The sequence below is a fragment of the Alternaria conjuncta genome, assembly GCF_024043145.1.
Source record: "Alternaria conjuncta strain BMP 0040 chromosome Unknown scaffold_5, whole genome shotgun sequence".
Lineage (NCBI taxonomy): Eukaryota > Fungi > Ascomycota > Dothideomycetes > Pleosporales > Pleosporaceae > Alternaria > Alternaria conjuncta.
In genome coordinates, this window is record NW_026250094.1 from 2,054,881 (window position 1) to 2,067,854 (window position 12,974).

Here is a 12,974-nt window from a genome sequence, read left to right on the forward strand (position 1 = left end):
ACGCAAGGCGTTTAATAGAGTATAGTAATACTAATTCTATTACTAATCTTTGCGCTTCTATAAAAGCACTACTCTATTACTTATAATAAGTAACTCTATAATAATCTCTATAGAAGCTTTTACACTTACTAACTTAGCGTATTAGTCTAAGTAGTTTATCTAGTTTAAATTCTATACTCTAAGTAGAGAAATTTAGGCTAACGTTAACTCTAACACTAAAATAGCTACTTCTATCTAGATAAGTATTCTAACTACTCTAGAGCTAGTAGTAATTATATAAGACGCTTTAGTTAATAAGCTCTACACTAATAAGTATAACCTATTTATTATAAAGTATAAGATATAAGTAATAGAATAGTAGTTAAAAAGCACTTATATTAGATATCTTTAGAACTAGATTAATTAGACTATTAGTTTAAAGCTTCTAGCTTTTGCTATACTCTCTATCTCTATAGAGAAAGAGGCTACGTTATAAGTACTTATTAAATATCTTAAGTCTACACTTTCTCTAGAGAAAAACTATACTAAGAATTTTATACGCTTATAGTATAGAGTATACCTTTAGAAAGCGCAATAAGAACGTATTAACGCTAAGCGCTAGTAATAGAAATATCTTTATATTCTAGTTTAAGCTAAAGTGTATAAACTTACTAAAGTTAATAATACGCTTACTATCTAGAACTATTTAGAAGTAATTAGCGTTAAGCTTACTCTAGAATAGAGGCGCTCTATATAGTAGAACTTTATTAAAGCTCTTACTATTAGTAGAACTTAGGTTACTTTTAAATAAGTATTAAAGATTTTTACTACGCTAATCTAAAAGTATACTACTTACTCTAATAGTAGAGGTAGTATATTTACTATTATAGAAGTACTATAACAAGCTTCTAATAATAATAACTTATTCTAAAAGTCTAAGAAGAATTACCTATATAGATAGTACTATAAGTAGTCTACTACTATATATAAGTATTTAGAAATAGCGCTTATAGGCAAACTTCTAAAGCTTTCTAATAAAGCTAAGACTAAGATTACTACTAAGCTTAGAGACTTAAAGTATAATAGCCTATAGAGAGCTCTTAATAAGAAGAGATAAACTACTCTATAGTAAGTATAGATTAAGAGCCTAAACTCTATCTATCTAGAGTTAATTTAGGTAATACTTATTAACTCTACTTTTATTATAAGTTAGCTAAGTATTAGTAGTGTATACTCTACTATAGATTTTAATATCTATCTACTTTTTACAAGCACTATCTTAGATAATAGAGTAGTAGTATATTTTATTAATAATATATCTCTACTTAAGCTAAAGACCTTTATAAGAGTATATAAATTCTATACTATAGAAGTAGAAAGCTTCTTCTTCTAGGTGCTTAGATATAGTATATAAAGAATTAGAAACGCTTTAACTAGAAAAAGAGGACTATATATAAAGAATCTTATTCTAATAAGTATAGCGCTTATAGAGAGTTTCTATATTAATATTATCTTAGAAGTAGCTCTTAATAAAGCTAGACTATAGTACCTAGAGTTAGACTTAACACTTTGTATAGAAACGCTTACTAATAACTTTATACTAGTAAAGCTTAAGAGAGAGCATAAGCTTATATTTATTAAATATAATTCTTTAAAGTTTTATCTAACTATAATAAGTATAACTAATAACTAGCGCTTATAATAATTCTAGAGAAGCCTTTCTTAGTCTAATTTAGAGGAGCTTTAGTATATAAGAGTAGGCTACCTAGGTTCTAAAGCGCTCTAAGCTCTTATTAAAAATACGCGTAATATACGTATTAAGAGAATAAGCTAAAGTAAGTATAAGTATTACGCTATTACTTATATAAGATAGTGTATCTCTAGGTAACTACGTAAGAAAGCTCTAAGACCTTATTAGAGGATCTTATAGAATCTTTTTAACTTTTCTACTAGTTATAATAGAAAGCTCTAGATTATAGTACTAAAAGATAATTATAGTAGTAAGATCTATTAATATACTCTCTAAGCTAAAACGCTTATAGAGATTATAAGAGTCTTTTATAACTTTATAAGCTTTCTTATAGCTTAGTATAAGCTTAATATCTATATTATTATATAAGATAATAATATTATAACACTACCTTAGAGAGGTAAGTTACGCTTTAAGATATAGGCTAAAGAGCAGAGTATTATTATAGAGCGTACCTCTATCTATATCTATAAACTAAATAAAGAAGTAGAGAGAGTAGGTTAGAAGATAATTACTAAGTCTATTAAGATAAGAGTTAGTATAAATCTTTCTAAAAAACTCTAGCTAGATATTATAAAAGTAGCAATCTAGCTATATAATATAAGCCTATTATATACTTATAATCTCTTAGCACCTAACACTATACTTAATATATAGTATATAAAGTATAGTAAGAGAGTTTATACTATTATAGCTAATCTTTACCTAGATTAGAGTACTATCTACGCCTATAGCTGTAGAGCTTACCTACTTAATAGAGAGTAAGTAGCTAGATAAGATAAGCGTAACTTTAAAGTTATACTAAGAAGCTATATTAGATATCTAGTAGAATATAGAGCGTTTAATATTTATAGAATATAGGTTCTAAAGCTTAATTAAATAATTATAATAAAAAACGTAAGCTTTAATAAGAAGCTTTTTTACAAAAGCAGCGCTAAAGATAGCTAGAAGTACTTAGTAGAAGAGCTTATGTATATTATTAATCTTTTATATAAGAATAAGCTATATAATATAGAAGAAGTGTATAAAAATATCTTTAACTAGCTCTACGCTGTAGTAGATAAGATATAAGACTAGTATACTTCTAAAGACTCTATCTAGAAGCTAGAAAGTAGTATATTATAGCTTGCTATTAAATAGGCTAGCTAGCTTAATTAATAAGTAGTATATAATATATCTTCTATATAGGTAGAAAGCTTAGCTAGCTAACTACTAGAAATCTATATAGACTCTTAAGAGTATACTAGCCTATTTACTCTAAAGTAAATACTAGAGCTTAGAGCGTACTAGACTATAAGGTCTAGTTAGAAGTATAATAGTAACGCCTAGAAAGTGCACTAAACTAAAGAAGAGCGCCTACTAGTACTAAGTAATAAATAGCTTTCTAATATAAAGAGCTTTTATTAGAATAAGGTATATAGTGCTTATTAGAATAGAGTGCCTCTAAGTATACTATATTTCTACGCATGCTCTACGTTTAGAACTTCTCTAGAATAAAATAAAATAAAACTACTACTTACTTCTAGACTAATACGCTAGAGGCGTAATTATAAAGAACTAATATAATTAAGCTCTAGAATTAAAGAGTAACGCAAAGATCTAGAAGTAGAAGAATTAGAAGTTTATGCGCTATATAATCTATAGAATAGTATATAAGATAATAATCTTCTAAATAGTTTTCTTTAATACTTATATAGAGTAGAAGAAGACTAGAAAGAGCTTATAACTATTTACTTAATTATAGTAGCTATAATTTTAGGTAATATACTCTTATAGAAGTATAAGCTATCTAAACGTATATACTATAATTAACTACTACTACTTCTAAAGAAGTATAAAGATCTTAGTAACTATCTATATAGAAAGCTCTTTTATAAAGCTTATAATAAGAAGATTAATATACTCTATTAAGTAGATACCTAGAAGAAAATTAAGCGCTTCTTAGTATAAGAGCGCTTACTTCTACTAAAGTAGATATTTATATATAAGGTTAATTAGAATAGCTACTTTATTAAGTATAAAGCTTACGTAGTAGTAAGAGAAGATCTATAAGTAATTAATTCTATATACTCTATATATATAGTAACACTTACCTTATACTCTTTTAGAATAGTAATAGTAATAGTAGCTAAATTTAATTTAGAGATTCTCTAATTTAATATTATAGAAGTATTTCTTTATATATACTATAAGCACTAGCTAGTTATAGTATATAATATACTAGATAGCTTTAAGAAGCTTAGTAAGTATATAAAGCTTAAGCGCGCTCTCTATAGACTAAAGAACTCTCTACTACTCTAGTATAAAGAGCTTTTATATATAGTAAAGAAAGTAGGTCTTATTACTTCTAAAGAAGAGTCTTATCTTTTCTTTAATAAATAAAGAAAGATTCTTCTACTCTTCTACGTTAATAATATACTACTTATATATTACTATACTACTTATTAAGAAGCTTTATAAGTTACTAATATAATAAAAGTAGTATATAATCTAGAAGAGAAAGGCCTAGTTAAATAGTTTCTAGAAGTAAGAGTATTATATAATTACGCTACTTATACTATAACGCTTATATATAATAAGTATTTAGATAAGCTTACTAAGAAGTTTAACTTAGAAAGTACTTCTTTAAGCTCTACTACACTACTTCTAAGCTAAGAGCTTATAAAGTTAATAGATAAAGTAGATAAGAAGATAGTTAAAGACTACTAAGAATATATTAGATTACTACTCTATATAGCTATTATGCTATAGTCTAATATAGTATACGCTGCCTTAAAGCTTTTACACTTTTTTATAAACCTAAGTAAAAAGTATATTAAAGTAGTTAACTAAGTAATTATATACTTATATAAGACTTACTATTAGGCTATCTACTATAGAGCGTACTTTAGAGTAGAGCTTATAATTTATAGTAACGCTTCTTTTATAGATAACCTAGAGACTAGGCGCTCTTTATAGAGCTACTTTATTATACTCTTTAGAGGTACTATTATTTAGAAAGTAGTGTAATAAGTAACTATAATAACTTTAACTATAAAAGTAAAGCTTCTTACTCTTAAGTATATTAGTAAAGAAGTAATAGCTCTTAAGAGGCTATTTTAGAAGCTTATACTTACTTTAGAAGTAGCGTAGATAATTTTCTATAATAACTAGTAGACTATATACTTAGTAGTTAGCGCTAATAAGCGTATAATAATACGTCTTAGATATATTAATATCTAAAATATGTAGCTAAGATAAGAGTATACTAAAGAGTCTTTTAGAGTTAAGTATCTAGAGACTAAGAGTATACTAGCTAATAGACTTACTAAAAATCTATTAGTTTAGTAATTTACCTACTTTAAGAAGTAGTTAAATATAAAGAATATTAAATTATTAGTAGTATTATAAAGCTTATAAAGTATAAAAGAGTTTTTAGCTACTCTTTATAGAGAGTAGTAGAAAGTATATTTTAAGTGTAGCCTCTCTTATAAGCCTATAGAAAACTACTTATTAGAAAAGACTTTTATTAAAGTATACGCTCTAAAGAGTGTAGTAAGATAAGAAAGTATATACCTAGAACTATAATTAGAGTAATACTCTTTTAGTTATCTAAGCGCAAAGTTAAAGAAGTACTACTAGTTATTAGTAGTATTCTTATAAGCTTAGAGATACTTAAACTCTAAGATAAAGAACTAAAAGAGTATAACTTTCTCTATAAACGTAAATATATAACTAAGTTTAGTAGTAATACTCTTATAGATAACTATAATAGTATTATTAGTAATAGTCTTAGAAGACGTTCTTCTATTATTATTAGAGAGCGCTGTACTATTATCTATAGTCTTATTATAGTTAACCTACTTAACTACTAGATAAAGTTTTATAAAGCTTATTAGTACTAAGAAGTTAGAGTACTAGAATAAAACTTACTAGAAGAGCGCTACTTAGAAGTAGAAGTGTTATTAGTCTTATTATTAAGGTTAGATTAAGACTACTTAATACTAGAAGTATTCTTAGACTTATTAGTGTTATACTTTATCTTTAAAGTATTAAAGCTCTACTTCTTACTACGCCTTTAGATTATATAGCTATACTTAAAGTACTACTTAAAAGTAGTATTATAATTATAGATAAGCTTATAAAAGTAAGAGTTCTTAATATTAAGTAGATAACTAGTTTTTAGGTTTTACTCTATAGTGCAAAACTAATTAACTATACGCTTAGTAACCTTCTTTATATACTTAGGTCTAAAAAAAAGAGTTAGTAAAGCTTCTTAAGCTTAAAAAAGAGTATACGTATATATTATTATATCTATAATTACTAATAGCACTAGTAAGGTAGCGCTTAGACTTCTTACTCTTATTAATACTTACGCAGTTTTTATAGAGAAAGTTAGTAGTCTTTCTAGTACTTATAGACTAGAAGTATTAGAAGTATACTATTTTGTAAAGCTTACTAGTAGTAATAAAAATAGGCTTCTTAGAGCTGCACTTACGTATAGACTTAGTTACTAAAGCTCTATTATTCTTATTATTAGAATCTTTATTAAGCGTATACTTCTTACTATTATACTTCTTATTATTATACTTATTAAAAGAATTAGTAATATCTAAACTATTAGACTAGATAGAAAGCTCTAGATTAAAGAGAAAGCTTTCTATACTACTTATAATAATAAAAAAACGCCTCTTCTTAGAAGTAGAGCTAGAGAAAGGTAAAGTATTATAAACTATGCTACTCTCTTAAGAAATAGAGAGCTTATCTAAGGCTTTAGTAGAAAGCTTAGAAGCGTTAGAAAAGATAGTAATAGAATTCTTAGAAGTAGAGCTCTTAGAACTAGAAGAACCTAGAAAGAGAATATTAGAATAAGTATTACTAGTAGCTAAAGAACTAGAAACTATAATAGTAACTTTAGTAGAATACTTATAGAAATTACTAGAAAGCTTCTAAGAGAGCGTAGTAACGTTAGAATTATAATTAGTATACTCTTTCTAGGTAGTCTTACTAGCTTACTTATTATTATACTTTTCTATTACGCTAATAGAATTAGTAGACTACTACGCTTAGTAGATTACTTTCTCTAGAACTATCTCTTAATAGAGCTTAATAGCTCTTAGAAGTAGAATCTTAAAATATTCTTACTTAGTACGCTGCTTATTAATAAAGCGCTTATTCTTAGACTTAATACGCTTAGTTTTAGTAACTACCTTAGCTTTAGAATTCTTATTACTACGCTCTAAGTTACGCTTAATCTACTTATTACGCTTATAACGTAGACGCTGCTTATTTTTTATAGCTTAACTAGTAATATAATGCTTATAAGTAATCTAGTTATAATACTCTTACTCTATCTTATTCTTAGCTTTAAGGTTATAAGTATACTACTTATTAGTGTACTTCTAGGCAGCGCGCTTATTATAATATAAAATATTATTAGCCTACTCTTAAGTAACTATATTACTATACTTAGTAAATAGATTAGACTTTTTAGAAGTATAAGTTAGAGTAGTAAATAGGTTATAAGTAGAAGTAGAAGCACTTATAGAACTAGAGCTCTACTTCTTACTAGAAGAACTACGCTTAGAAAAGCCTCTAGAAATACTATAGAGCTTATTTAAGCGCTTATAATTATCTAACTTAGAGAGAGTAGCTAGATACTTAGAGAAGTTAGAGGTATTAGAGCTTAATAGCTTAGCCTTTAACGCGCTTACATAACTAAAATTTAAAGAAGTTACTTTAGAGGTACTTATAGAGCTAGAACTAGACTACTTATTCTTAGAAGAGTAGCTATTCTTATACTTATACTTATTTCTCTTTAATATAATACTAAAAAGCTTAGAGATAGATATAAAGAGGTATACTTAGTTTAATTAGTATAATAGAGTATGCTACTAGAGTTAGTAAGCGTACTAATAAAAATTAGAGATACTTACTCTTATTTTAGGTAAGAGGTAGAGAGCGTTTAGCTAATTAAATAATTTTTAGTAATATTATAATTAGCGCGTATACGCTAAGTAAGCTCTTAGCGCTATATACGCTCTAATAAGTACGTAATTAGTGTTCTTAGCTATAATAAGAGCGCTTATTATAACTACGTAGTCTACTCTTATAAACTACTTAGAAGGTATATTATAGAACGTACCTCTAGATACTTCTTAAGAGTATAGCACGTAATTATACTAGTATAGATTAAGATAAGCTCTTAGAAGCTTTACTACTTAAGAGAGCTTTCTAAGTAAGCTTATAATATAATAATTTATCTTCTATTTATTTCTATACTTCTAGACGCGATATATACTATATACTCTTTTTTTTATTTAATTTATAATTTAATAGTAAATTAAAATTTAATAGTTTAATAGCTTTTAGTTTAAGAAAAGCTTATATAAAGTATACTAGTCTAAACTAAAACTTTTAATCTAAACTATACTTTAAGCTAAACTTACTTTCTACTATTTATATATACTTAATAATATAACTCTACTAGTAAAGCTATATATATAATTATGTTTATTTTAATATTTCTAAGCTTTATTAAAAGTTTATTTTTAGATTAATATTTATATCTTTTTATACTATATATAGATTATAATCTAACTATTTATTAATTATATATTTTAGTTTTAGCTAATTACTATATAGTACTTATACTCTTTTCTAGAGCTATATATATATTAAACTACTAAGCTATAAGATATATAACTATTTACTAGTACTAAAATACTTTATTTAAAGTTTTAAACTACTACTTCTATAACTAATATAATAATATACTATATAATTACTATCTTTATTAATATACTAAGTAATAGAATAAACTATTAACTTTTTACTAAAAGTAATAATATATTACTTAGTCTAGTTATTTAAATATAAAGCTTTAAAAAGATTTTAATATTATTTTTTTATTATTATTACTTTATAGAACTATATAAGCTATATACTATAGATAAAATATATAAATAATATATCTATTATATATATATACTTATAAAACTTAAAGTATTAGAGATACTATTATATATAGTAGCTATACTTAGATATATACTATAAAGTAAGAAAGATAAAAATCTCTAAGTCTTTTGTTACTAATTAGTAATTTAGTAATTACTAAGTATTACTAAATTAGTAATTACTAGTTAGTAATTACTAACTATTAGTAAGAAGTTAGTGTTAGTAATTACTAACTTTTTTTTACTTAGTATTACTAATTTAGTAATACTTAGTAATTACTAAATTACTAACTCCCCCAACCATGGTCTAGAATACTCGATCAACCCGCGCGGTCTTTGCGCCCGGCCCCACCCCTTGGGATTCCGCGAGTACCAAGGCTTGTGAAGGATCTGTGGTCCTGTCACTATGTGGAGACCAACGCACACCACACAGCGAACGTCGATAACATTCACGTGGGCGACATGTCTGACAGGATGACTTTCACATCTATCGATAGAGCAGCTTGCAGACGCAAAAAGCAGATCTGACACCGAAACCGACGCAAACGGTAAACGGCCCCTGCTGGCATGCGTCGGTGAGCGGGTGTACCTGAATGTGGCGGCTACGTGAAACGCACGGCGCCATGCGGTAGCTAATCAAGACGGACCACGACCTTAGCGGCTCAGGCCTCTTCTGAGCTGTGAATGGCCAAGTAGGTTATTTCCACCTGAACCCCTGGCTTACCCGCTTGCGCAGAGCCTGAAGGTGTGAAAGGTTCTAGCCAGGCGCATTTGCGAAAGGATCGAGCGCCCGGATTCCCCGCGAAAAATATATCAAGTTGAAAATCACCCGCCCTCCCCGTTCTTTTTGTCACATCCTGATCCTCAGACTCACACCAAACACGGTCGTTGCCTGTCCACTCCTTTGAGCATTTCTGCTCGGTACATTCTCTTGTCGCTCTCTGACTACCACGTTCATTGTTCGACTGTCCAACGATTTCGCGCTCAGGTTAGCCGCATCTGCTTTTACTCATCGATCGATACCCTACAAGCAAAGCGTAACGCACATCCTTAACCTGCAATCTACAACGAACATCGACATGTCTGCCTCTGTCAAGTTTACTGGCCTTTTGGCCCTCGCTTCCGCCGTTGCGGCTGTTCCCCACTACCAGCACGAGAAGTTCCACCACAGGGCTGCTTACCCTGTCAACGGATGGGGTAACTCAAACACCACGGCCATGGCTCAGGCTACCGGTACTGGTGCCTACCCTGGTGAACAGACTACCACCATCGACACCACTTCGACCTCCACCTACACTCAGTACGAGACCGTCTACCAGAAGCCTTCCGGTCTTGCTGGAGGCAACAAGCAGGTCGAGGCTGCCGATGCCTCCACTGGTGTCTGTGGCGCAACCGTCACTGTGACTGCTTCCGAGAAGGTCACTGTCACCGTCACTCCCGGAGGCGGTGCTGCTGTCCCTACCTCATCTGCCGCTGGCACTGGATACGGAGTCCCTTCTTCAGTCATGCCCGTCGCTGAGTCAAGCTCCACGGCCGCTGAGTACCCTGCCGCTCCTCCTGCCGACAAGCCCACTTCCTCCGCTGCTCAGAGCACCGTCGAGACTCCCGTAGCTGAGGCCACCACCTCTCCCGCTGCCGAGTACCCCGCCGCTCCTCCCGCTGCTTCGTCTTCCAAGGCTGAGTACCCTGCCGTTCCTGAGGCCCCCACCTCCAAGACCCCCGAGATCACCGCATCCGCTCCCCAGAAGCCCGTCGAGTCGGCCACCTCCGTCGCCTCTTCCGCTGCTCCTTCCCCCACTGCTGGCAACAGCTACAGTGGCGTCAAGCGTGGTCTCGCCTACAACGAGGCTCACCTCTGCACCACCTTCGGCAGCAAGTTCGGCTTCGGTTACAACTGGGGACAGGTTGAGAGCAACGACATCGGCACCTCCTTCGTCCCCATGATGCACGGTCCTAGCAAGTCTTCCGCCGACGAGTGGCTCGCCAACGTCGACACGGCCGTCAAGAAGGGTTCCACCGCCGTCATGGGATTCAACGAGTGCGACCACACTTCGCAGTGCAACCTCAGCCCCGAAGCCGCCTGCACCGCCTGGAAGGAATACATGAACCCCGTCAAGGCCGCGCACCCCGAGGTCACCATCGTCGGACCCTCCGTCACCAACGGTAAGTTTTGGCTCTACGAATTGCATGTGGGACACATACTGACTTGACTTAAAAAGGCCCTGCCCCGATGGGATTGGACTGGCTCAGCCGCTTCAACGACTGCTGCCCCGACGCCAAGGTCGACGCCACCAACATCCACTTCTACGACATCTACGACGAGCAGACCATCGACCGCTTCCAAGCCCAGGTCGAAAAGGCCGCCGACATGGGTGGCAAGAAGGTCTGGATCACAGAGTTCGGTCTCAACCCCGGCAGCGCCTCCGAGGAGCAAGCCGCCAGCTTCCTCAAGGACGCCATGGCCTACCTCGACGGCTCCGACAAGGTCCAGGGTTACTCCTGGTTCATGGTCGGTGACGGTGAGAACCAGCTTAACTCTGGCAGCGGCCTCTCGGCTGTTGGCAAGGTCTACGCTGGTGCCGCTTAAGTGCCTAACTTCCTCTCTCCCCGCTTCTTTTTAAGTAAGACGGATGGGCTAGGCGTTTTTGTGTGTGGTTAAAAGACTTCTTCTCTGTTTGTTGTGTGTGTGTATATTTTTGGGTATATCCTTGGGATCAGGCTTTGTTCTCTGGGGAGCTTCATGGGCATAGAACGAACGTATGCGCACTCTGATGCAAAACGATCGCTTCAGCATATTGCTTTTTTGTTTAACTTCTAGTTACAGTTGTGTTTGAGGGGGTGTGGTGGATTGGTGTAGCGATATATGTGATGAATAGAAGAGTGTTGATTTCAGTTCTTGTCCCTTGCATTCTGTGGCTCGCTGAAAGCTGACGCGGTGATGTTGGGTTGGAGAGAAGCATTCACTGACGCAAGCCCCAATGATGCTGTTGCTATATTGCTTCTTCTCTGTTCTACCCGACGAAGCACATGCATCAATCTTAATCTCACGTCTTGTTCTAATTACATAGAGATTATGCAGTCAGCTTGACACCGCCAAAGCGACGTACACATGTGGAGTCTTGCAAGGCCAACCATATCCTTCCTAACACGCGTACCCCCTCGTATCAACCGCGACGATGCTCCCAGGCACCACAACACTTCCATTGACAGGCATCGCCAAACCCCCAGCAGTGCTCACATATAGCACATCCCGATCCCTGTCCGTTCTTCCAAACGCTGCCGCGGTGTCTACTGCGAACGTCACTGACCCCTTTGCACCTGCCACTACCTCTATCTTCTTCCCACCTGGACTCACAGCAATGACAGTGTTCTCGTAATTGCTCACAGCCCACAGTGTGCCGTCTGACCCAAACGTGAAGTCATCTACAAAGTCGGCCACCGCAGTCAGATTGGCGTATAGTTCTACGACTCCTTTGGAGCTACGCGGTATGTACCCTCTTGCAGTGATGGGAACGCGGTATATGGCTATGAGGTCCGAATTACTAAAGTACAGCCACCCATCGCGGATCTTGATACCATTGGCACCGAATCCCACAGTGGCATTGTGCAGGTCCGGGTAAGGCTTGAATTCTGGTCCATCGGCGATGATATCGCTTGTCCCAGTCTTCGTGTCGAGACGGAAGAGAAGGCCGTATTGAGAATCTACTATTATGACAATCGAAGGATCGGACGGCAGTGCGGCGGCGCCGTTCAGTAGTTTTGCCTGAGGTACGTTGGCGATTTTGTGGACTGTGGGTATGGAGACGTCGGGCGAGGCGAAGGTGGCTTGCCATACGGACCAGGTACCGGCGTAGCCAGTCGAGTTGGTTGTAGCGTTTCCAGCGATAATCGCGTACGTGTCTGGGGCTGTTTCTGTGATTCCGAGGAGATCGGTGACGTTGGTAGCACGGAATTCGTAGATTGCTTCTAGGGTTGCGTTTCCTAGTGATGGGTTCTTGATGGTGTAGAGTATGGGGACTGGAGCTAGTTGGGTGACAAGAAGATCGCCATTTGGCCGGACGGCAATGTTTTCCAGCCAGGTTGGGACTGTGGAAAGCTGAGCTACTGTTCTGGCTGGGAGAGGAAGGGCGGGACCAGGGAGAGGTGAGGATAATGTGCCGAGACCTAAGAGGGCCAAAGACAGTAGGGAAGTCAGTCTTCTAGGGGACATTGCGCTGTGCTATAAAATGGCCTGGTGGTCGTCTCTTGTGGTGTAATTAGCGAGTTGCATGGGGCACTTTTAACTGCCATGTAAATATATGTCCTTGGAA

At 34.5% G+C, this 12,974-nt stretch overlaps 2 protein-coding genes across 2 annotated transcripts; one reads left to right on the forward strand and one right to left on the reverse strand.

Moving 5' to 3' along the window:
- Window positions 1–9,743: 9,743 nt before the first annotated feature.
- On the forward strand, window positions 9,744–11,251 carry J4E85_004324 (uncharacterized protein; the record flags this gene model as incomplete). The annotated part of the gene is made up of 2 exons (XM_051468583.1): window positions 9,744–10,827; window positions 10,884–11,251. 2 exons carry the CDS (start codon window positions 9,744–9,746, stop codon window positions 11,249–11,251), a joined length of 1,452 nt encoding a protein of 483 aa, XP_051328175.1.
- A 555-nt stretch (window positions 11,252–11,806) lies between these two features.
- J4E85_004325 (uncharacterized protein) lies at window positions 11,807–12,874 on the reverse strand (the record flags this gene model as incomplete). Its single annotated transcript, XM_051468584.1, has 1 exon — window positions 11,807–12,874. The coding sequence occupies one exon, from the start codon at window positions 12,872–12,874 to the stop codon at window positions 11,807–11,809; it is 1,068 nt and encodes a 355-aa protein (XP_051328176.1).
- Window positions 12,875–12,974: the final 100 nt, after the last annotated feature.